Source organism: Loxodonta africana, chromosome 19 (assembly GCF_030014295.1).
Source record: "Loxodonta africana isolate mLoxAfr1 chromosome 19, mLoxAfr1.hap2, whole genome shotgun sequence".
NCBI lineage: Eukaryota > Metazoa > Chordata > Mammalia > Proboscidea > Elephantidae > Loxodonta > Loxodonta africana.
In genome coordinates this window covers 13,715,289-13,739,838 of record NC_087360.1, presented here as the reverse complement: position 1 = coordinate 13,739,838, position 24,550 = coordinate 13,715,289, and the positions used below count along the sequence as shown (strand labels likewise).

The window sequence follows — 24,550 nt, the reverse complement described above, 5'->3', positions numbered from 1 at the left end:
CTGATTTTACACATGAGGAACTACGGTTAGAAAGGTAACGTAAATTGCCAAAAATTAACTAAATTGATTAATTAAAATTAATAACTACTGATGGCCTCTGTTGTATTTCCATTATAACTTGCTGTTTGCTTTACCTTGTTTTAATGGTCTTGACATTTTGTTTTTAAAGTTATCGATGTAAAATGAAAAAGACCATTGATTGAGTTACTACGTTTTAAATTTGTGCCTCTTTGTGGGACATTTTTCTGTTCTAAACTTGCTGTTTTTGAAATATAGCAAATTCTATTGAAATTTTCATGATTCTTTAGATTCACTGACTTTCTTAAACCAAACCTTAAATGAGCTCCCTGTTACTTCTCACATACAAAGTCTTTTATGTTATCTCAGGGTGTGGCTTCTGACTCCATTTCCAGCCCTGGCCATCACGTTACTCCATTCCTTCATATAGAATTTCCAAACTACGTCCGGCTTTTAACCACATCTCTTCTCCTCATCCTCTCTTTCCCCTTTCTTTTCCTTCTGTTGTTGAAATTTCATCTTCAGTTGTCCTTGCCTTGGAGCATTTGGACCCTTCACATTACAGAAATTGCTACACCTCAGCCTTCCAATAGCATTTTGTTTTTATTTTTATCTCTGCATTTATGCCTGGCTTTGTTTTAGAGATATATTTTTGCATCAGTCTCTTGCTAGCATGTATCCTCCTTGAGAGCAAGGATGACATTTTCTTTGGTGCGACTCCAGGCGCCTTGCCCCGTTCTCTGCACTTACTAGCTGGTAGATGGATGTTGGTTGCCTTTATTTTCATGCAGTTGGAAGTTTGTAGGATCAAGAGCATATTCTGTGGCTGCATTCTACATCTGTAACCCCAACCAGCTCTCTTATAAATATGCCGTTGACTATAGTTGATGGTGGCGGTGAATTAGGACGAGTCAGTTCAAGCTTCTGAGCTGAAATTTACAGCTGGAAAATTAGCCAGTCCACCATCTGTAGTCCTATATTTTGGTCCTGTTATGTGTCAGGCACAATGCTGTGTGTTGATGATGATGAGTTTCTGAAGTTGTTTCTGTAAAGGACAGCATGGTTTTGCCAGTGGTATTGTTTTGTACCTGTATATGTTTAAATTATGTACAGTTTTTCCTCATTGTGACCTTGAAACTTGGAAGTATGGTGTCAAGTTGAGTGAAAAAATTTTCAAAATTCGTATAAAATTCTAGTCATCATCTTGAGTTTATTTTGTCATGCTGTATAACCAGACACCAAGATTTAGTGTGTCCTCTTGACAAAACCTCACATTGTAATAAAACACAGTTTTCTCAGTATACTGGCCACAGCAGAATACATATATATTTCTTTGTGATAGAGTGAAAATTTTATCATCTTTATTTCAGTTTTTCCTTAAAGCATTATGACTTTGTTTTACACAAAATTTAATTCTTTCAAGTGGTACTCAGAACATATTTTATAATATTTTAGAGAACTTTTAAAAAAAAAAAGCAACATCTTAGAGATGATTTTTAAAATGGTGGTTTCCTAGTGGTGTTTAGTAATTTGGTTCCCTGTATTATTTCATCAGGCAAATGTTCTTACATGCCATCTTAAGAAAAGGAGCCAAAGCTGACAACTTTGAAAGAATGTGCCACTGTAGTAATTTTTAAACTACTTTTCTTCCAAACCCTTCATTTTTATCATTTTTCAGTTCTCTGGAAAACAGAAGTAGGATATTTTAATAAAATTTTGTTATCAGAAGTAAATTGTAAAAATTAAACGTAATAGATTACCAGCCCATTTTTAGAGACTTGTATTTCCTTAGCAGTTCTACCTGGGAATTTGTATACAGCAGCGTCCTTAATTGCTGTTTTTGGATAAACCGTCTAACCTTACTGTAGAGTTGTAAACTGGTAGATTTGCTGTCATTGTGTACCAAACATAAGCAAAAACAAATTTGTCTTTGTCCTTAGACTCAGTTAAAGGTCACTTCAGACTCAGCTCAGGGGTTACTTTTCTATCTAGTTCATAAGGCCACTTTTTTTTTTTTTAGTTTTTCAAATGTTTTCTCATTTATTTGATGCAACAAATGTTTGAGTCCTTGTAATGTGCTAGGCACTGGGGGTGAGGTAGAAACCTGTTCCCAGTCTTTCTTAGGGGTTTATAGTTGGCAAAGGAGATAGATTTTATGCAGATGAAACAGTCAGAAAGCACAGTATCTTTCCAAAGTTCAGAATGCAGCATAACTAATTTTTCATACTTATCTGGCGGCTTTACTTTAGTGTCATTGTCAACAACTTATCTTTATATTATTGTCCGCAATCAATGAGAGGTTTATGGCATTGATATCATCAGAGGTCAGCTTTGCTAGATGGTTGATAAAGTAAAGCTGTATCTCAGCTGTATTTTTGGTTGGTAGCACCCATTTCCTACCAAAATGTAGAGCTGAGTGTTTCGTTCTCTCTTTCTAGTGAGCATTTGTCCTGTGCGTTCACATTCTTTCTTCATGGGGAAAGTAATGTATGCACGAGTGTGGAGATTGCCCAACACCAGCCAATTTATCTGATCAACGAGGAGCATATACACATGGCTCAGTCTTCCCCTGCACCATTTCAAGGTAAGTGCATGGCCATGGCCCTCCTCTCCTCCCCTCCACCACCCCACCACGTGGACAGCCACCTTGCCCAGTACCATCTTGGAGGGTGAAACATTAGCTTAAATGGACATTTTAAAGCTAAGCACAAAAAGTCAATTTCTGAAAAAGAAAGGCAAGACTACCCATTTCACAAATAAGTAATAACACCTTGCTAGTTTTTTGCTGAAGTTTTTTTTTTATCACATACGCACCCTGGCCTTTGTGAAATAGTACTGAGGAATAAATGAAGAGAACTTCCTTTAGAACAAAAGAAGATTGGCCAGTCTCTGAAAAGTGCACTCCAATGGGTAATTGATAAATCTTCTAAATGAGAAATTTTCATTGTTTTGTACGTTAACACGATTCCAGGAATGTAAATGATAGATGGTACTTATAAAACCCGCCAAAACCCACTGCCGTCGATTCGATGCCCACTCACAGCGACCCATAGGACAGAGTAGAACTGCTCCATAGAGTTTCCAAGGAGCGCCTGGCGGATTTGAACTGCTGACCCTTTGGTTAGCAGCTGCAGCACTTAACCACTATGCCGCCAGGGTTTCCACTACATGGTGCCAAGTACATGGTACTTGCAGAACATTGATATGAAACTTAGCATTTGAAATTTCAACCCAAATAAAATTTCTAGAGGTGTGTAGTATCTTCACCAATGTCGATAACCTTTATTATTTGTTTATTTTATAGATTACATTGGTTATAGGTATTTGGTTGTAATTTAGCCTATTAATATTTTAATTATCTCAGCTTTAATTACCACCTAGATATCACCAAAATATCTCCATTCCCTTTTTATCTTACTAGGCATTCTAAATCTTTGTTTCTGTCTTTGGAAATCACAATTTTCTATGAGCAGCTGTTTTTAAATGTTACAATGTTAGGTTGAACCATATGAAAAAATCTTTTTTTGGTTCAGTGTAATATGTCAGTACTAGAGATATCTGGTTGAAATAGTATATCAGATAGAATGCAATTTCTAAAAACACTGACATTTTAACAAACTTGATGAAGTATTTTTATTACCATGACAGCCTGCTATGTGAACGTTTAGCCTCCATATTCGGATCGTTGCCCTAAAGACAATTAAGCATGCTTTTTACGGGAAAAAAGAACATTGACTCCTCACTTAGCTGTATCCTTATGATTAGCTAGACGCCCCCCGCCCCCCGCCCCGACACACTTGTAATACATTTTGAGCTGTGTACTCCATCCTTCTGTAGCTTTGGGTGTTTTCTGGATGGACCGCTATAAAATGGAAAATCCTTAAGCTGTTCACTTGAGAGTTGTACAGTATATGTATATTATGTATTATGGGAATTATTTAAGTACTACATTTGCTTGAGTATAAAGTGCTGAGGACTGTCTGACTTCAGCTTTATCACTTAAAATTAACAATGTTTATTTGTGGTAATAACAGAAGGAATCACTAGTCATGAGGGAAGGAAACTAACCTCCTGTGTTAGGAGAGATATTATTAGGAATACCAGGTCCCTCTAGACCACTTGTTTTAACTGTACTAGTTTGTCACAATGCCTCGAACCATAGAAAACTTCTGTGGGACGTTATCCTGCTGATTTCCCATGGTTGTGTGGAAGAGGTAGACACTTAGGGCAGGTGCTAGCCTCTAGATAATTACGGCTAACATAATTATCCAAAATTGATGTAGGAATTTCCTAGAAGTGTTAATGCAGGGAAATTACCCTTGATTAATTGCGTTGGTTGGAGTGTTTTCATCCCAGTTGGATCACTGAGGAACAGCAGAAAGGCACCATGAAATATGTGGTGTCTATGCTATTTCTCTCTCGACTGATGTGACATACCATCCAGCTGTTAAAAAAAAAAAAAAAGTCAACAACAACAAAAAGACATCCCATTAGATGACTGTGTTGAGGTGTTTTTTAAAACTCAGGATTAAGTGAAAGTGACCTTTATCCCCAGAAAAGTATTATTTGGAAGGTTGAAATACTAACCCTGAGGCAAAGAACTGGCTGGTTATTCATAGTACCATGTTAACTGTATTTTTGTGTCTAGCTCAGTGAAAATGACACCAAGGTCAAACACAGAAAGGAGGACAGGAGGACTTTGGCTGATGAGATACATTTTACTTTGAGTTGTTTCATCAACAGACTTCCAAAACGGAAATGACAGCTAAGCATTACGTCGTAAGCTTGGTACTTGAAGACTTTTCTGCTGTTGGCAGCTTTGCTCGTATATGACCTTTAATTACCAAAGATCTTTAGTCAGTCTGAGGAGCCACAGGAAGAATGTTCAAGTTCTAGACAGGTTTCAGGGTGTATGTACCGAATGGTTTTCTTTGTTTATGGACGATTCAGTGTTCACGTTGTGTAAGCTGTAAGTAAACGGATGTGTTATGCTTTAGTGCGCAGATAGGTTATATACTGTGTGTTGATACAGCTGCCTGACAGTGTGATAAACAAAACCAAACCTGTTGCCATCAGGTTGATTCCAACACATAGCAACCCTATAGGACAGAGTTAGAACTGCCCCATAGGGTTTCCAAGGCTGTAACCTTTATGGAGTTAGAATTGACTCAACAGCAGCAGGTTTTTTAAATCTTTCTCCCACAGAGTGGCTGGTGGGTTTGAACTGCTGGCCTTGTGGTTAGCAGCTGAATGCTTAACCACTGTGCCACCAGAGCTATTTGATTTCCTTCAAAAATTGATGTGAGTTGACAGGCATATAAATAATAAGAAATACTAAAACGAGAAACTTTTAAAAATGACACTTTAAAAAGGGATAGGAAAGAGTGATATGTATTTAGTGATGCTATGATTTAACCTAAAAATACCAGATATGTGGCGTACTTTGGTAGGAATGATTACTGTGACCTGTAACCTGTGCTTCCCTCACTCCTACCTCCTGTAGTACTGGTGAGTCCTTACGGCTTGAACGGCACGCTGACAGGCCAAGCATATAAGATGTCAGACCCGGCCACCCGTAAGCTGATCGAGGAGTGGCAGTATTTCTACCCAATGGTGCTGAAAAAGAAAGAGGAACTGAAAGAGGAAGAGGAGTTGGGATATGACGATGATTTCCCTGTGGCAGTCGAAGTAATTGTCGGTAAGAGGAAAATGTTTTGCCTGAAGAACTTTTTTCTATCTTCTCGATCTTCCTTAATTTAAAAAGGTAATCATTCGGATTCATCAGAAACAAGCTCTGTAATTTTCCTATCTTTTTTAATTCTCTTGACATAGTGGTGTGTGCTGAGGAGTTATCTTGCCTGAAGCACCAATGGTCCCTGTATTCCAAATGCTATTACAATGTTGGAACACGTATTTAAACACTTATTCAGTTAGGGAAGAATGAAACATATCACTTTTGACAGTACTTCATGAGTATCTCTTTTTCAACATGGAGCTTTGACTTTGGCCACTGGTAAAACAAAGTTGGCAGTCTTGTGTGAACCCTCTCCTCAGGCCTGCTTCTTTCCTTACAGGTGGTGTGCGGATGGTTTATCCGTCAGCTTTCGTTTTGATCTCTCAGAACGACATCCCAGTTCCTCAGAGCGGTACCAGTGCTGGAGGCCATATTACAGTTGGGCAGCAGGGTCTTGGGAGTGTGAAGGACCCAAGTAACTGTGGGATGCCTCTTACCCCTCCCACCTCTCCAGAACAGGTTCTCATAGGTGAGTATAATCCAAGATGTCCTGGCTGGAGGAGATTGCAGAAAATCATGTCGTCTCCTTGATAGGGAACAGTGAGGAAATTCACTCTGAGAAGTTCCTGGTGGAAGGGTTGAAGGTAGAGTAAATGGGGATTTTACAGGATAGAGAAGGACATTTTTAGACAGAATTCATGTGCTTCACAATTTTAATTGAGCCCATATTATTTTTTGTCCTAATTGAACCATTTAGTTATTTCTCTTAAAGCCTGCCCCTTTATACACAGAGGCAGGGCAACTTGCAGACTGCTCTTTTCACAGATGGTAAACACTAAATCAGAGAGAATGACCACAATCTTTGCCCAAATGGCCATTGCCAGCCAGGGGCAAGCCTGGGATAACTCTTGCTCTGTTGTATTGTAGAGTTACACTCTCATCTAGGGGTTCCAGATAAATGCTTTGTCTCATCAGTAACCTGTCTGCATTAAGAGTAAATATTAATTACATGTGAAAATTTTCATAACTTCAACAGTCTGCCTTCCTGAAAAAATTTAGAGATTGTTTAAATTGGTAGCATTTTGCCTTCTTTGTTGACTATTATATTTCCTGTATTAACTTTTTTGTTGTTGTGGTTAAAGAACTCATTTTAACTGGGAACCTGGCTACTAAGAAAAGGATAGGATTATTTATAGGCATTTAATTTGGGCCGTTTGTAGAAACATCAGAGTAAATAAAGTCTTGACAGCTAAACTTTGAAAACAAACTTTCAAGCATGAGACACATCTACATGGAAATTTTCATGAGGATTAGGTAAGAATATTTCACAGCCTGTAGCACAGTGCTTTGTAAAGTACATAGTGAGTATTCAGTAAATGTTCCCAGCTAAAGAATATATTGAAGAAAATTATGGACTTTGTGAATGAACATGCCTGGTTTTCAGACCTGACTGTATCGCTTTCTAGTTGAGTGACCTTATTTAATTCTCATACTTTTTCTGAGCCTCAGTTTCTTTCTCTGTTAAATAATACATACTTCCAGGGTTGTTACGTGTATGAGGTAACGTATTTGAAAGTGCTTTGTAAATAGCGAAGCAGTATATAAATGGTAGTTCAGAAAATTCAAAGCAGTGCTCACAACTCCAGTTTGGCACACATTACTAAGTTATCTGAAAGGAATTACTTAGCCATTGTGTGGGAGATGCAGAAGTGGACAACAGCTAGCCTCCGATTTTAAGGAGGCGTTTACTTGCTGAGATGGTTAAAAAAAAAAAAAAAAAAAAACCATCTAGCTCTGATATGCAATAGCAGAGAATTTGGATGATTCCTTGGGATAGAATTTGCCATGAGCCAATTTTTATTAAAATTACTTTACACTGGGGCGGCGGGGGGGGGGGGGAGACCCACACTTTAATAGGAATCATCAAGATGATATATTAATATAAAGACTAGAATTGTCAGTATTCTTTTGAAAAGTTTTAATCACATTTCATATCAAGGCTTGGATTTTTAATAGTTACACTAAATTTTTAAGCTGTTATCCATTTATATTGTTTGTGTTTTGCTTGGTGTCTAGTGAAATTTGTATGCCACTGAAACTTGAGGGCCTGCTGTGTGCTTGGTGCCCTGCTCTAGGTGCCGACCTCAGATCAGTCCAGGCTCTAAAAGTCACAGTTCAAGAAACAAGAGGTTTTGTTCTTAGTGAGTTTCAATGTGGACTTCGTAACTATACAGCTGCTGGGCCTGTGTATGGCCTGTGCTGGGCCCTGGATAAATCCCCTGAAGCTGCATCAATCCTAAATAAAAGCTGCTGGTATCTTCGTAGTAAAATTAATTTGCCCCAGTTTTCACATCATAGCACGTTGGATTATAGCTTAGGACCCTTAGTGCTGTGTCCAGGAGAACCCTGCCCCATCTTACCATTCTGCAGCTGACTAACGCTCAGCATTGCCATGCTTTCTTGGATGTGGGGTTCAGTGGGCTATGTTGCCCTAAAATGGCCAAGAGTCTCCTGGATTGCAGGGGGGGTCTAGGGGGACCAGCTAGTTTTGGTGAAATCACTCATGCTTTAGCTGGATAGGTACATCAGCTTGCGTCTCCTGCTTAGTATATGGAGATAATTGGGGTAGCAGCATTTGACATGCATTTAACAACATGACTACAAGCCTTTTTTAATTCCGTGTAAGGTACCACCCACATTTTAGTTACATCATTAAATCTTCCTGAAAGCATTAACCCAACTTTAATCAGAAAAGTCTTTTGGCCTTGTTCTCTCCTCCTCCATCCTTTTTTGGCCATAAATTATTCCTTTATGATACCATGGGTGTTTGATATCTTTAGCTGTATTGTAGGATATTTTGGGGAAGAAGGGTATGCTATCTATTTCTGTTTCTTTCTTCACTTTGCCTAGTTTCATAGTAGGCATTTAAAAGTCAATTGCAAAATTAAAATAAATTATTTTGTACCATGAACCAAGTCAGAAAACTTTTAAAATAAACGGTAGCAATGAAAGACCAAATTTCTCATTCCTTCGATTTATCTCATTTGTAATATAATGATCCTTTTCTGGGGGGCAGGAAAGCTTCAGTTCCTCCAGATGTAAACATTTGGAATTTTCCTTTCACTGATACCAAGAATCCTTAGTTTATGACATAAGATGCTTCTTTTTCTGAGAAGAGATTTTTTACAGTGCTGAAAGTTGATTATTTCTGTAAGGATGTTTTGTATCATAGTTCTGCTGAGAATAAAACCAAAAATATATTTATTAAATAGATGAAATTAATAGAATGAATTTATTATTGGAAATTGACTTTAGTGTTTATCTTGTATGAGATAGAAATCGTCCATACTCATAATTTACCCAAAGGTATTATCAGTAGTCATAGTGGGCAGAGTGGAAAGGAATGGATTGCATCCCAGCTATATTTTGGAAAAAGTAAGTAGTAGAGAGAAACCAGTGACTTTATAGTCCTCTGATATAAAATGTCGAGACAACCTCTTCCAGTGTTTTAGTACAAAGCTTTCATAAATAGTGTCAGGCATAAGGACAGACAGTTCCACAGAAAAATCTGAAATCTGACCTTGTTAACAAGCTTTGTGCCATTAACTTCTTTCTCCTTCCTACCCGGGGCGGTGCGCAGTTACACAGCTATGTAACTAAATGAGCATAAAGCTCCCTCTGCTGTTCTCTTCGGTCTTGGAACTTATTTGTGGTGTTGGGATTCAGAAATCCTTGTGTGTTTACATCTCTGATATTGTGACGTGAGCCCTTCCTTGTTAGACGTGTCCAGGACCTGTGGAGTAGGAATGCCTCTGCGTGCCCTTAACGGATTCTGTGTGTGTGTCTGAGCGGCGATGTGTTTAACTCTGACACAAGTGGTACTCATAGCTACAGACAGTGGGGTTGTCAGGGAGTAGAGGCCAAGCTCTATATAAATGAGTTTTAACAATTAAAATGCGTACTTATGTTAAATAAGCCAGCAGGCTCTGCACTAGAAGACCTTTCCAGAATATTCTGACATTTCAAATTGGCTTTCCTTTCCAGGTGAGAGTGGAGGTACTCAGAGTGCGGTCAGTCACCTAGGTTCCCAGGAAGGGGGGATGATAACTATGCACAGTCCAAAGAGATCGGGGAAGATTCCTCCAAAACTCCACAATCATATGGTCCATCGAGTCTGGAAGGAATGCATCCTCAACAGAACCCAGTCCAAGTATGTCTTTTGGTTTGTGTCTGGATCATGGTTTAGTAACCGTCCCAGTGATGGCTACATGAAGAGGTTTCAGCAAGTTGCGCTGTTCTGTGACCAAACTGCAGGGGGTCGTTGGATTGGTTATTTCATCTTTGTAGAATGTAACAGAATAAAATTCAAAACAAAGCTGTTAAAATAGAGACATTTACTTTACTTGGTTTGATTATCCAGGAAGTAGTTAAAGTTCTTGATCACCTAAAGATTGGCATGATGTTCATCTGATATTTTTCGTCACGGATGGCTCGGGGATTCACCCTAAGTGTCAGGACAATAATCAGTGGGTTTGGTTTTCCCTTGTATACCAACTTATGAATGTTTTCTAGTTACAAAGGGAAATGACATTCTTAGCCACATTTTCTTTTACACACTGTCCTTCGCATTTTAATTGGCAATGCGTTATGAACTGAACTGATAACTATTAAAGGGGTGTGTAACAGCTGCTGTGCTTCTGTTTGTTGGTCTGGGGAAACCGTATTCTTCCACTTCCTCAGCCTACCTTCCCTCCCTCCTTCCCTCCCTTCCTTCCTCCCTTCCTTCCCTTTCTCCTTTCTTCCTTCACTTATTTTTTGGAAAAAAGAGAATTGATTCTAAGAACAGACTACTTGTAATTATTTTAATTGTCTAAATGAAAATGACAAACAATTGTCCGTAAAACCAATACCACTTATCCAGACTTAATGTAGACATAATCAGCACATTTTGTTATCTGTCTATAATATGAGTGAGATGCCCACTTTCGACTAATACAGGTAAACCAATGAGTCTTGGTTCTCTGGGGATGTCTGTGGATATCCTGGTCTGTAACTATTTATAACTCTGCTCATGCAGAAGTCAATTAAAGGTTACATAAGCAACTACTGTTCACATTTTCATACACAGAGTTAAAACCTGTCCTTCGGATCCAGCTGTTAGCCAATTCATTGCTATACATTTATCTCCCAGTGGACTGGTTTTAGAATAGGCTGCTAAAGGAGTGGTGGATAAAATCTTTGCCATTGAAAATCACATGTCACATTCTAGAATTAAAAAGCATCTCTGGTCACTTGAAAAAATGATCCTTTCCTTTAGAGTGATTGAGATCTTTTCACTTCTACCTGCAGTGCCTAGATAATTTCCAAGTTAACATTTTTTTTCATTTACCATCTTTGATTTTTGTCACCATAAACCTTTCACCTCCACCAGTCCTAATAGACCGGAACCCCTCTACCAGCAGCACAGATCAGGGAGATGAGGCAGAAGAGGGTGGAGAGCCACAGAAGCCCCTGCAGAGGTGTCTCTGGAACACTTGGCAGTATCAGCTATACAAAATCAGCATCTAAAAAGATTGCCTGTCTTCTTATTTTCACTACGTATTAGTAGCGATCTACTTTTTGCTGCTGATTACCAGTGCCAGTGACATGTAGGAAACATTTTTATTTTCTATCTTTTAGTTGCTGTTAACAGTGGTGGAATGCAGCTGTTAAATGCTAGTAAATATTATAGGAGTATTAAGAGTGATTTAAACAGTCCGTCAAAACAAAACAAAACAAAACAAGATCCAAATCCACTGCTGTCAAATTCATTCTGACTCGTAGTGACTCTGTAGGACAGAGTAGAACTGCCTCATAGGGTTTCCAAGGCTGTAAATCTTTAAGGAAGCAGACTGCCACATCTTTCTCCTGCAGAGCAGCTGGTGAGTTCGAACCACCAACCTTTTAGTTAGCAGTTGAGCATTCTAACCACTGTGCATCCAGGGCTTCTGAACAGTCTGTCAGAGGGTGCTAATTTACACATGCTGTGGGAAGTTAATTTCTTTCAAAATATTCTAGGTCATTTCGGCATAATTTAGATGGCCTTTTTTTTCCCCCTAAAGCAACAAGTCAGAGTGCCAGATACTGTTTAAATTGCTATGTATACCACCCATGTTAAAATGCTGAATTTGACTACAAGAATCCTGCTTCTTCTAGTGCATGGAACAAGTGATAGTTTCGTACTTTGGCTGCTCTGAATGTATGCCGTAGGATACCATTACTATGTTTAATGTATTAAAGACTTTTAGCATTTTTCTCTGCAGAAGTATTAGCATTATCTCCTGTTTACAAAGAAGTCACATTTTTAACCCTTATAGGAGGAGCCAAGTGTCAACTCCAACTCTTGAAGAAGAGCCTGCTAACAATCCTGCTACTTGGGATTTTGTGGATCCGACCCAAAGAGTTAGCTGTTCTTGTTCCAGGTAGGTAGTCAAAAAGGCAAAACCGCAGTGGATGGAATGACGGCGTGTTGTTGACTGTTCTCCTGGCCTCAGATCATTTCTTTCCTGTCTGGGGGTCTTTTTTTAAAAAATCTTCCTCCTCCAGTAGAGAAGGGAAAGGTCAGTCTTTTCTCTTATTCAGATGATACTGTCATACTGTCAGGACTCAGACAGAGGCTTATTAGACAATTGGCCCTGTTAGCAAATTGCTCCCACAAATGTCTTCAGGTTAGCTACTTCAAAACTAAAGGCATCAATTTGACAAGACCATCCCTTTTAAATGACTTTATTTAACTACTCTAAATTTTAAAACAAAGATAACATTTTAAAAATCGGTTGACTTGAGTCAAACAATTTGGAGTAAATAGACCTTCTATAGATTATTTTTATTCTTGTGGCTGGTAGTGATGATGTTTTTTGATGACTGAGGCAGATATTTGGAAACACCTGCTAAAAGCTCAGCTTGTTGTAGTCATGGTATCTTAATTGCTCATTGATTTAGGTGTTTGAATAGGATCCCACGTTTTTGTCAGTAGGAAATTTTTGCTTTCCTCATGAGTATTTTCTTGACTTACCACTGCCAATAAAAAAAAAAAAAATTTTTTTTTTTTTTTTTGTGGTAGTAAAGAATCTTACTCTATCACGAGTCTTTTAGGATTCTTAAATTTCTTAAGCAGCCTTCTCCCCAGCTCAGTCAGAACATGTAGTGATGATTCTTCATTTCATGAGCCGTTTAGACTAGCTCTGCTTCCAAGGCACCCATGTTCAGATTTGGACTGCGCAGTTTCAGTTCAGTTGAGAAGTTGGCCATCTATTCTCTAGTTTAAATCAGAGGTTCTTAACGTGGTAGAAATGAACTGATTCATATACCGCCTGCGGATACACGCGGACTTGTGTGCGTGTGTGCACTGGAACTTTGAATCAGTAGAACAGTGTCGACACCCTCCTGCCTACCCTTGCCCCGTAACTTGATTCTCTTTTATCAAGCCCTGCTGTGGTGGTCAGCCTCTTGTTGAGAGACGTTGCCAGTATCAGCCTAATGAAACCCATGATTGATTTTTCTGGGAGGATGGTTTTGAAGTTGTTTGCTCATTAAACATCCTCTCTCTGAGGGAGGTGAGACTATCTTTCTGGTCTTGGGATAAAAATAGTGTATTACTGTTGAATATTGCTTTATTTTTATCCGTTGGCCATTGTGAATTATGGGACAAAAAGTATTTTCCTATTAACATTGATTTCTAAAATGTTCACAGCCAAGTCATGGTCCACCTTTAGCAAGTACCTAGAATATGAACTTAGTGTATATAACTTCACTTGGCCTTTCATCTTATTTTTTTTCCCTTGTTCTTTTCCCTGATCTATTTTTCTTTACTCTTTTTAAAAGTAATATTTTTACTGATTTATATCACATTTTTATTAGCTCCTTTGGTTTTTGTTTTTTTTTTTTTAATACTTTAAGTGTAATAAAACAAATAAAGCTCTGTCTTTGTTCTTCGGGGTTATTGCTACATTTTCTTGACAAATTCTATACCTTTAGGTCTTTTTGTAGCTCTGCATACCAGGGCAGCATTCCTCTGACTTGCAAATACTTATCTCTAAACCTGACTATTCACACTTACTGTAGTCTTGTATATTATTTGGGGGGGGGGGCGGGGGGGGGACTTGCTTTTAAGAAATCTCTTGTATTGTATATTGACATGTATGTTTCCTCACAAACCAGGTACCCTACTTCAGTCTTTTTTATCAATGATTTTCTCAGCCTAAAAACCTTATCATTTGTTTTTTTTCTCTTCATTTTCTAAATCTTGTCTGTCACTACATTTCACAATGACTTCCTTTGAAATGTCTATTATATGCATTCTGCCTCCTCCTTCTCTTAGCCACCATGTTTTTCTACAGGAATTGGCCCTGCCTCTGGTTCCTTCCGGCCACCAGTCTACCCTGGTCTTCTTACAGCCTGCTTCAGTCATGGCCCTTTCTTGTTTAGAGATTTGCAATGGTAGTCTGTTACTTACTGGCTTATTCTTAATGATAACCATTTCACTGTGTAGCTGAGTCGTTAAATACAGTTGGAAAAAGCGACTTTATAAGATTATCCACTTGCAAAAAGTCCTTACTTTGAAGAGGCTGCCAGAAAATATCTATCAAAGGACTAGTGTGGTTAAATGTTCTCTGAGAAAATCTAAATCAGAAACTTTAATGTAAAAGACTTTTAAAGCTTAAGTTTTAAAATAAGCACCCTGAGAAGATACAATTGAGAAGTTCTCAGATGAGACCTTCATATAGCACTGCAGCACTGTGTCCTGGAGGCTTACAGCACACTTTTGGCCTTATTGTCAGCAGCTTTATGCTAAGACAGCCTTCTTGAAGTCAGGATTTTTTTTTTTTAGAGTAGCAAAGACTTTGGCAAGAGTGTTTTGAGATTATCTACTACAGGATTAGCAAACCCGTTAGGAATGGTCTACTCCACACACTATTTAATGGTCTTATGGGACAGGGTGGCCATCCTGCTGTCCCACTAAACCATCCCATTATGCCACACAAATCCGTTTTACTGCCCACTAGGGCATCGTTGAGTGCAATGCAGCAGTAATTTAATGCCACCCTAGTGGCCTCAGAGAGTTACTGCTCCACCGGCAGGAAAGCTTACATTTTTCCCTGGCAGTGATTTATATATTAGGAGGATCTGGCTGACCTGCTATATAACTTTGTTGCACAGATTAAACCTTGGCATCATCTAGTGGGCCCTTACTGAGCAATTTCTCATACTCATGCTTGCCAGGAAGTGTGTTAGGATGTGAGCAGGCTTGCTGTTCCTGCCTACGTGGTTCTAGTGCATTTGTGTGCGTGTGTGTGTTGTCTGAATCCTCATTCACAACCTTTTATTTCTATCTCATTTTAACATGTGGCTGTAAGATCCAAAGTTGTGTTTTATTCCTTCTTTCTTAGAGAATAACCAAAAAAAAAAAAAAAACTCTGATGCCATCAAGTCAATTCCAACTCATAGGACCTTGTAGGACAGAGTAGAATTGCCCCATAGGGTTTCCAAGGCTGTAATCTTTACAGAAGCAGATTGCCACATCTTTGTCCCACACAGTGGCTGGTGGGTTCTAACCACTGACTTTTTGGTTAGCAGCTGAGCACTTAACCACTGCACTACCAGGGCTCCTTCTTAGATAATAGTGACATATAAAGTTTCTAGTATACTTACTAAATGTTCTTAGGATTAACCCCCATTACCTGAGTTTCACATTCTGGAATGGAGTAGCATAGTTATTTTATTCCCAGTTTATAAGACTGCAAGCCATTATAAGTCATTCTGTGTTAGAGTTAGTAGAATGTTCTAAACAGAAATTGCAGACTTCTTTTTTTTTTTTTTTTTAAATTCTGGCCAGACAATGTCATGATTCTTCGTTTTCAGATGCAATATGGTTAGGTTATCTGAGGCCCTCACCAGATTTGAAAGATTTGGGGATTTTTCAAGTCAGTAATTATGCAGGGGTTAGCAATATATTAGTTTATCCTTCTTGTTAAGTTCGTCTCTTACCTGCTTAACTTGTATGTGATTGGTTTGTCACTTTTTATCAGGGTGTGTTGCTTTCCTTAATCATTTTAAATATAATTAAAATGTAGAGTTCTGTTAGCTGTATGAGTGCATCTAGTGTGGGCCTAAAAAAACATAACCTGTCAGAGGCATCTCTTTTATAATATTATGATGCAGTTGTTTTCACCTCTGTATTGCTGACTTATTTTAATTCTCATTTCAGGCATAAACTTTTAAGACGTTGTGCAGCAGGACCCAATCGACCTCCCACAATATCTCAACCAGGGTTCAGTGCAGGACCATCATCATCTTCATCTTTGCCACCTCCTGCTTCTTCTAAGCACAAAACAACAGAACGACAGGAAAAAGGAGACAAGTTGCAAAAGAGACCCTTGATACCATTTCACCATAGGCCCTCTGTGGCCGAAGAGTTATGCATGGAACAAGATACATCAGGACAGAAGCTAGGGTTGGCAGGGATGGACTCCTCCTTGGAGGTGTCTAGCAGTAGGAAGTATGATAAGCAAATGGCCGTGCCTTCCAGAAACCCAAGCAAGCAAATGAATCTGAATCCTATGGATTCACCTCATTCCCCTATATCCCCTCTGCCACCAACACTCAGCCCTCAGCCTCGAGGTCAGGAAACGGAGAGTTTGGACCCACCATCTGTCCCTGTGAATCCAGCCCTCTATGGAAATGGCCTAGAGCTCCAGCAGTTGTCTACTCTGGATGACAGAACTGTCCTCGTAGGCCAAAGACTGCCTCTGATGGCAGAGGTTAGCGAGACGGCCTTATATTGTGGGATCAGGCCCTCAAACCCGGAGTCTTCAGATAAGTGGTGGCACAGTTACTGTCTCCCACCCAGTGATGATGCTGAGTTCAGGCCTCCAGAGCTCCAGGGTGAGAGATGTGATGCCAAAATGGAGGTCATCACCGAGAGCACTGCACTGCAAAGGTAAGGTGGCTCTGCACGCTCACCTGGCGCCTGAGCACCAGGGACTTTGCTTCTCATCTCTCCCTGCTAAACCTTCAGATCTGACCTGAAAGCAGCCTTTCTTCACCATTCTAGTCTTTACATATAGAAAATGCTAATGCTTTTGTCCTTCATGAAGGTTAGCACACGTATCGTTGTTTAAACATGGTGGTAATAAGGGCTCCTTATGGCATTTTAGAGTTAATTTTTTTTTTTGACCTACTGTTTTTTGATCAAAGAATGTAGCTCTTTCTGTATTGTGTCCTTCCGTATCCCTGTCAACACATCACCCTTCGTATGCTGACACTTCTGAGGAAGGCTTTGCGTGCATTCTGGTATGTAGCATGCATCTAGTAATAGTACTTACCACTTAATACCACTTTCCAGCCACCCGTTATTCTGAACACTTTACATGGATTATCTCATTTGATCTTCACCACAAGCATATTATTATCCTAATTTCATAGCTGAGAAACTGAGGTCATGCAGTTAGTTAATAACACAGATGGAACCTGAACCTAGGCAGCCTGTCCCCAGAGCCCATGGAATGAGTACAAAAACATACATTCTTGGCAAAGCCTCCTGAGATGTATGTAATTGTGAATATGATCTTTGAGAGAAAAACACTAAACAGATGCACTTTTTAGTTTAAGCCTTATAAATGCTTTAAATCATATGTGCAGCTCTGTGTTTTTGTTTTTTTTTTAAATCATTTTACCTTGTCCATCTTGCTTAAATTGTCCTTCATTTTCCCTTTCAGACTCTTAGCACAGCCTAACAAACGGTTTAAAATCTGGCAAGACAAGCAGCCCCAGATGCAGCCACTCCACTTCCTTGACCCATTGCCTCTAACCCAACCACCTGGAGACAGTTTGGGAGAAGTCAATGACCCGTATACCTTTGAGGACGGTGACATAAAATACATCTTTACGGCAAACAAGAAATGCAAGCAAGGGACGGAGAAAGATTCCCTGAAAAAGAATAAGGTACCATGGGACCTAGAGAGAGTCCCGTATGGTGTGGGTTTCTATCTATGGCGACACTACACGTATGGGAAGACGTCTGAGGCAGAACGTTTGAGATAGTCTTGCCTGATTGCTCTGTCCCCATATTCATGCTCTTGGTATTATTGTACTGAACAGCGTATTGTTCCTTTTTATGTCATGGCTCACCTTTGTTTAAAAGTCAGCCGAACATAAATGAAGCCTCATATTTTCCAGGCTGTAGCTCGTCCAGCGCATGTTTCCTCTCATATGCTAATCCTTGTTGGCCTATGCTCCCTGCTTATTTCTCTTTAAGAATAATTCAAAAATACCTGAAACGTAAAGAAAAAAATGTTGATACTATCTACTGTTTATTGAGCGCTTATCATGTTTTATCATGTTTACTATATTGAGCGCTTTACCTGTATATCTCACTGAATTAATATTAACACTCCTCACAAACTGTCAGTGTTAATTTTCCTGGTTCCATTGTCATAAGAATCAGTACTGGGGGCGTATGCTGTCTTTAGCCTTAAATTTTTAAGACATTCTAAAATACTGGGCCATTTAAAGTGATATTCTTGAGAGCAGAGGAAAGAAGACAATTAAAAGAGGCAAGTTTAGTTCAAGGGAACACTTCTTAGACTCCTTTACAGAGATCTGTTTAGATCCAGAAAGCACGATCCATTAGTCTGCATCTAAAAAAAAAAAGTCTGCATCTAAGTTGTTAAAAAAGGAAAAAAGGCAGCTTTTAACACCGTGGCCAGTCTGTAATCAAATGCCCCCAGTACCATTGAGGCTTAAAACCCTCATTCATTCAGAATAGCCCATTGGGTTGAGGGAAAAGTGGGGGAGTTCTTGGTTCCGTGTAAATTCAGGAGAAAGGGCATCTCTTTTATCTCCTTTGGTTGCATAGACCATGGTTTATCATACTTGTGCTCATAACAAGTTCCATTCTACCCTCTAATTCTTTGTGTTCTCCCTCATATTCCACACTTTGGGTTGGTGTTCATGTGTTTTGTTTGGCTGAATTTATTACACAGTCAGAGGATGGATTTGGTACCAAGGATGTCACTACACCAGGTCATTCCACGCCGGTGCCTGATGGGAAAAATGCCATGTCTATTTTCAGTTCTGCTGCTAAAACAGGTGTGTACAATGATTATTTGCCTCACTTGGATTGTTGCTAAAATAAAATGCAAGGGAGATGCTTCTCAACGTAAAATTATATTCTGATTGTAGTAGCAGTAGTTCGATCTCATCTTGAATATATTCATCATAGTTTGTTTTTCAGTTCCTTTCAAAACTGATAAACATATTTGGAAATAATGGTCACTAAATTTAATTAAAACCATAGGGAACAAATTCACAGGCAGGTCTTGTGCATTGAGATCTGTGTACTCCCCTCACTCTTCCTCCCTCGGTGAAGCCGCTCATTCTGGTCCTCTTGCCTCCTTTCCTGCAGACGTCCGGCAGGATAACGCTGCTGGCAGAGCTGGCTCCAGTAGCCTCACGCAGGTGACGGATTTGGCGCCTTCCCTGCATGACTTAGACAACATCTTTGATAATTCTGATGACGACGAACTTGGGGTGAGTCTGCCACAGCTTCACGTACAGACGTTTCCCTACAAGGGAGGACATGATGACGTTGCTGCAGTGTTTCTTTATAGTTTGGTCTACTGAATTGAATGTTCTTAAAAAACGTTGGTATCCTTTGAAAAAATTGCAGAGTTACCAGGGTAGTATCTAACACCCCTCGAACTTTGTTTGTTGATGGCCCTTTTCATTAGTGTTATTTCTGTTGTAAACATTGCAGTGTTTCCCCTTTACTGTAATAAATCCTTCAAAATACCATGGGCTGTTAGGAATGTGTTATGTAGTCTCCCTGGTTCAAGTTTGAAAAACATCCATATAACTTCTTATTTATCTGTTAACTCAGAGGTCAGTCTACATTTTGAGAGATATATAATACAAATCCGATTCATACTTTCTAGGAACATGGTATTGTAGTAAGGAAATAGAACTTGTGCACATAGAAGTTAAAGAATATAAAGCATTATGTGATGAAAGTGGCAGATAAGAATTGCTAACTCTTTTAGAGAACAGCTGGCCCAAGAGTATGGAAATTTGTGCCTTCATCCTCCTAACCAACTCTGTTCCTTTGGGCAAATATGAGTGCCCATTTATTTGTGAGGAACCTAGAGATGAGTAAAGATAGGCCCACTTTTCAAAGAAGTCAGTTCATTAGTTTATTTTTTCTTTCTTTCATTTAATTATTTCACTACTTCCCCATCTGTCCATTTTATATACACTCTTAATCATTTGATGATCAGTTCCCTTGTGACTGGTACTAAGCCTAACCATTGAGGTTACAGATGTGATTAAATTACCACGCCTACACTTGAGACACTCACAGACTTAAGGAGAAATAACATATACGTAAGGTTACAATATATTTATAACTCTGAATGTAGTAACAGACCTGAATCTAAAGATGCTGTGCATTCAAGTACATAAGGACAGGGAAGCACTGTTTAAGTTAAGGCTTGAACGTTAAGTAGGAATCACGTTTCTAAGGCCCAGATCACTTTAAAATAAAATGTATCTGCTTAATAGGTAATATACACCATTAATGTCATAGATACTTAGAAGACAATGAATCCATGATGGCCTCAAAGAATGGATTTGACTTGAAATGTGGAAAGACCGGGTTCAGTGAGAGGCAGGGCAGGGACATTAGTTTGAGCCTGGCATAAGCCTTGGTTAACAACAGAAATGAACTGAATAGATTGTGGGGGATAATGAACAGACCATTGGTCTGCTTTCTGATGCTGGGGAGAGACAGATATGGTTAGGAAGACTTTTGGTTAGGCTCTGACCTTTGGACTTCCCCTATACTATACCTGTAGTGTGTTCCTCTGAAGGCTGCTAAATGTGGAACTGACCTGGTAGGGTGAGTGCTACTTTCTTTGTTACCATGCTGATAATGCAGAAAGCAGGACTGTTATTTGGTCACTTTTGTATTGAAGAAGCCCTGGTGGCGCAGTGGTTAAGGGCTCGGCTGCTAACCAAAAGGTCAGCAGTTTGAATCTACCAGCTGTTTCTTGGGAACCCTGGGGAACACTTCCACTCTGTCCTATAGGGTTGCTGTGAGTCGGAATCGACTTGATGGCAATGGGTTTGATTTTGGTGTTGCTTTTTGAAACATGAGGCCCTGAACGCATAAGTGAGTGCGTGAAGGAAAAGGACATGGCAGTGTGAAAAGCCCTTTGGTAGAAGAAGTGACAAACTTTCTTATTGCTGATCCAGGTATCCGAGGTCCTTTTTGAACTTGACTGTCTCCTAAAGCCATGTATTGCCTTGGATTGATTTTAATGATCCTGAGGGGTAGGATAGGTCTTTGGGTGGTGATGGTAGGAACAAAGTATGAAAAGAAAAGGAATCACAAATCAAAGGAATAGAAGGGGAGAACGAAAAAAAGGAAAAGAGCAAGCCATATGGAGTGGCCCAGTGTTCTTCATGGCCACCATTGCTAGTGAGTGATTGCTTGTCTCTGTTCTGAGCCATTGTAGTTATTCTCTACATAAATTATGAATGGCTGCTGGACTGAATGTTTAAGATTTTGGAATATATTTTTAGCAATGTTAGTATGTAAAGGACAGCTAGACATTTCAAATCTGATTTTCATTTCTCTGAACTGAGTGTTTCTACTTTACTGTGATTTCTAGCCTAGCATTTAATCAAGTGAACAGTTTACCTTAAAATCATTTGCTAATTCATCTTACTTCGTAACTAGAATTGGCTTTTGGCTAAGTTTTCATCTCAGATGTCTTTGAATTTAATTTTACATTTCAAGTCTGTGACATGGTTTAAGTGTAAGTAAAGAAAACCAAAAGACCTTCTATTTGTAATAATCCTTTTTTCTTTGTTTTATTTTCTCTTACTTTATTTTTTTAATCAGTTCACTTGAGTTCTTAAAGATAATTTGCCTAGTAAGGGACTTTAAATAAACAGATCAGAAAAAAACCTCCTCTATATTTCAGTCATTTTATGAGATGAGGTTATTTTTTGTAGAGATGAACAGTAACCGCCGAGATAGGTCCAGAAGGTAAAGGGTTTGTCATGGTGAAAAGTAAAAGATTTATAGCTTGGGAAGGCTTGAGGTCATGTCTTTTAGCTTCCTGCCTCCAAACAGAAGGCAGAGCAAACCGATTGCCAATCACAGCTGGAGGCACCACCCTGATGTAATCATGGTGTCTGTGAAACTACTCTTCTGGTGACCTGGGAGGAAAGAGTTGCTTAAGGTCTGAAGTCTCTGCTTTGGTGGCACAGTCTGCCCTCACCAGATCCGTGAAAAAAGACTCAATCACTCCATTTCCCGTATTTGATTGATAAGCTTGTAGCCATCGCCTTTGTTTCTCTCTCTGCTGGTATTTCCAGGAGTTTACCCAGAGAACACTGTGTAAGAAGATATCTTTCCTTCATTTTTCAATAGTAATAGACATACACTAAGAAATATTTGATGACTGCCCTGCTTATACACACATGTGTGACTCCATTGTAATACGAACGATCTCTTCTCAGGCTGTGTCACCTGCACTGCGCTCATCAAAAATGCCTACAGTTGGGACAGAAGACCGGCCTCTCGGAAAGGATGGAAGGACTGCCGTTCCTTACCCACCAAGTAAGTGGAGCAAATTGACTGAGGTTTGACTCACTGCCTAAACGTGTAATGTTCTCTATACTCAGCGTCGCCTTCTCTGAGATACCCCTCCTTTTACTCTTTCCTTTGACAAAATTCTGATTATGATCTGAAGCTCGTGTAAGCTGGTGTTCCCACAATGACAGGAGCCGGTTGTACACAGGGAGGAGCACCATTTGAAGTCCTTTTCTTTTGCTTTCAAGTTAAGAACCTTGTTGTATGGTTTACAATATGGAGAACAACATGTTTCAATTTGTTTTTCTAATAGTCCTTTCCTAGCAGGCAAAATGCTACTCAGGTGGTTTTCAGGGAGATATTCTATTATGAGAGTTTGTGTAAAATGTTTCAATTTTCATACATTTAATTCATCCAGCGATAATAGTTATTAGTTTTCTGTGATCCTTTTTCAGATTCATACTGAAGTTTTTGTGTTTTCCTTTTGAAATCAACTAGTTTTTATTATGTATGCTGACAGGAAGAGAAACATCTTTTTTTTTTTCCAGTATATTCTTTAAGAAACCACGTTATTCTACAAGAGAAAAGGGTTTCAGGGTGGCTTATGTGGGCCCTCTGAAGCAGAAACGTAATTCCGTTGCAAATCATTCTTTAATACCTTCTCATTAACTTCAGCTGGTAATGAGAACAAATTGAGGGGAAAAACCACCATGTCATAGGGATGAGTCAAAAAGTTTTATGAACCTATAAATGTAGTGCTGATTTACTCAAATGTAGAAGTGTGAAGTATACAGAGATTGGATTTTGACAGCTTTAGTGGATCCATAGCTTTTTAAAATATGCAAAGCTTTCTCAAGCATGACATGTATGAAAATGAATAATGATAGCCAGCCAGTTGCTGTGGTTTTTTTAATTAAACATTTTTCTTTTTTTATTACCCTGCACTGCAGAATTTTACAAACATGGAGCTCACAGATAAAAAGAAACAGTACTGAAATAGATACATATGAAACAGGTCCGATGGGTGAATTTCTTCCCTAGTATTGAACTGGCTCACCCTCTGCCCTTTTTGACATTAAGTGATACGTAGCAGTGCTAACTGTCAGATAACTTGTCCAAGATTTTTCACCCACCAAGCACCCTGCTGGTTAGTGTCATTGCCCAGGAGAGGAGTACTGTGCTCTCTCCTTTCTATTCAAAAAGCAGTTGTTTCAAAGAGAAGCTACTCAAAATTTGATGATAGCATACAGGTTATAAAAATTAATGAACCTGGAATGTGGCACAGAAATATTAGCATCAGGAAAATTCACATATCTAGGAATTAAGAGGATCTTTTTAATTTAAATATAAAAGTGCATGTGTGTCTAAGTGTAGGCACACACACAGAATTTCCTCTCAAGAAAGGACCGTGAACCCAGTTAAAAAATGGGCAAAGGATATGAACAGGCACTTCATCAAAGAAGACATTCAGGCAGCTAATAGATACATGAGGAAATGTTCACGATCATTAGCCGTTAGAGAAATGCAAATCAAAAGTACAGTGAGATACCATCTCGTTCCAACAAGGCTAGCATTAATCTGAAAAACACAAATGTTGGAGAGGTTGTGGAGAGACTGGAACACTTATATACTGCTGGTGGAAGTGTAGAATGGTACAACCACTTTGGGAATCGATTTGGTACTTCCTTAAGAAGCTAGAAATAGAAGTACCACATAATGCAGCAGTCCCACTCCTTGGAATATATCCTAGAGAAATAAGAGCCATCACATAGATATATGCATACGTTCATTGCAGCACTGTTCACAATAGCAAAAAGATGGAAACAACCTAGATACCCATCAGCAGATGAATGGTTAAACAAATAATGGTGTGTTGTATGTTCACACAGTGGAATACTACGCAACAGTAAAGAGCAATGATGAATCCGTGTAACATCTCACAACATGGATGAATCTGGAGGGCATTAAATTATGCTGAGTGAAATTAGATGCAAAAGGACAAATATTATATGAGACCACTTTGATGGTTACGAGGGTGGAAAGAGAGAGAGGAGAATTCACAAAATAGACAGTAGACAAGAATTATTAGGTCAAGGGAAGGACAACACACAATACAGGGGAGGTCAGCACAACTGGACTAAACCAAAAGCTAAGAAGTTTCC

At 39.1% G+C, this 24,550-nt stretch overlaps 1 protein-coding gene across 7 annotated transcripts in view; it reads left to right on the top strand.

Annotated features, from left to right (window-relative positions):
• MED13L (mediator complex subunit 13L) overlaps nucleotides 1-24,550 on the top strand; it is a 273,110-nt gene that overhangs the window by 208,893 nt on the left and 39,667 nt on the right. For all 7 annotated transcript variants that reach the window (XR_010318584.1, XR_010318583.1, XM_064272255.1 and 4 more), the window contains 10 exons: nucleotides 2,457-2,602; nucleotides 5,522-5,716; nucleotides 6,093-6,281; nucleotides 9,797-9,962; nucleotides 12,109-12,213; nucleotides 15,999-16,730; nucleotides 17,509-17,734; nucleotides 18,775-18,880; nucleotides 19,197-19,321; nucleotides 22,316-22,415. Coding sequence is in view for 5 of the 7 variants with exons in the window: in XM_064272255.1 (XP_064128325.1) it covers nucleotides 2,457-2,602; nucleotides 5,522-5,716; nucleotides 6,093-6,281; nucleotides 9,797-9,962; nucleotides 12,109-12,213; nucleotides 15,999-16,730; nucleotides 17,509-17,734; nucleotides 18,775-18,880; nucleotides 19,197-19,321; nucleotides 22,316-22,415 (2,090 nt within the window). In the remaining 2 variants the exon portion in view is untranslated. The remainder of the gene's footprint in view (nucleotides 1-2,456; nucleotides 2,603-5,521; nucleotides 5,717-6,092; nucleotides 6,282-9,796; nucleotides 9,963-12,108; nucleotides 12,214-15,998; nucleotides 16,731-17,508; nucleotides 17,735-18,774; nucleotides 18,881-19,196; nucleotides 19,322-22,315; nucleotides 22,416-24,550) is intronic.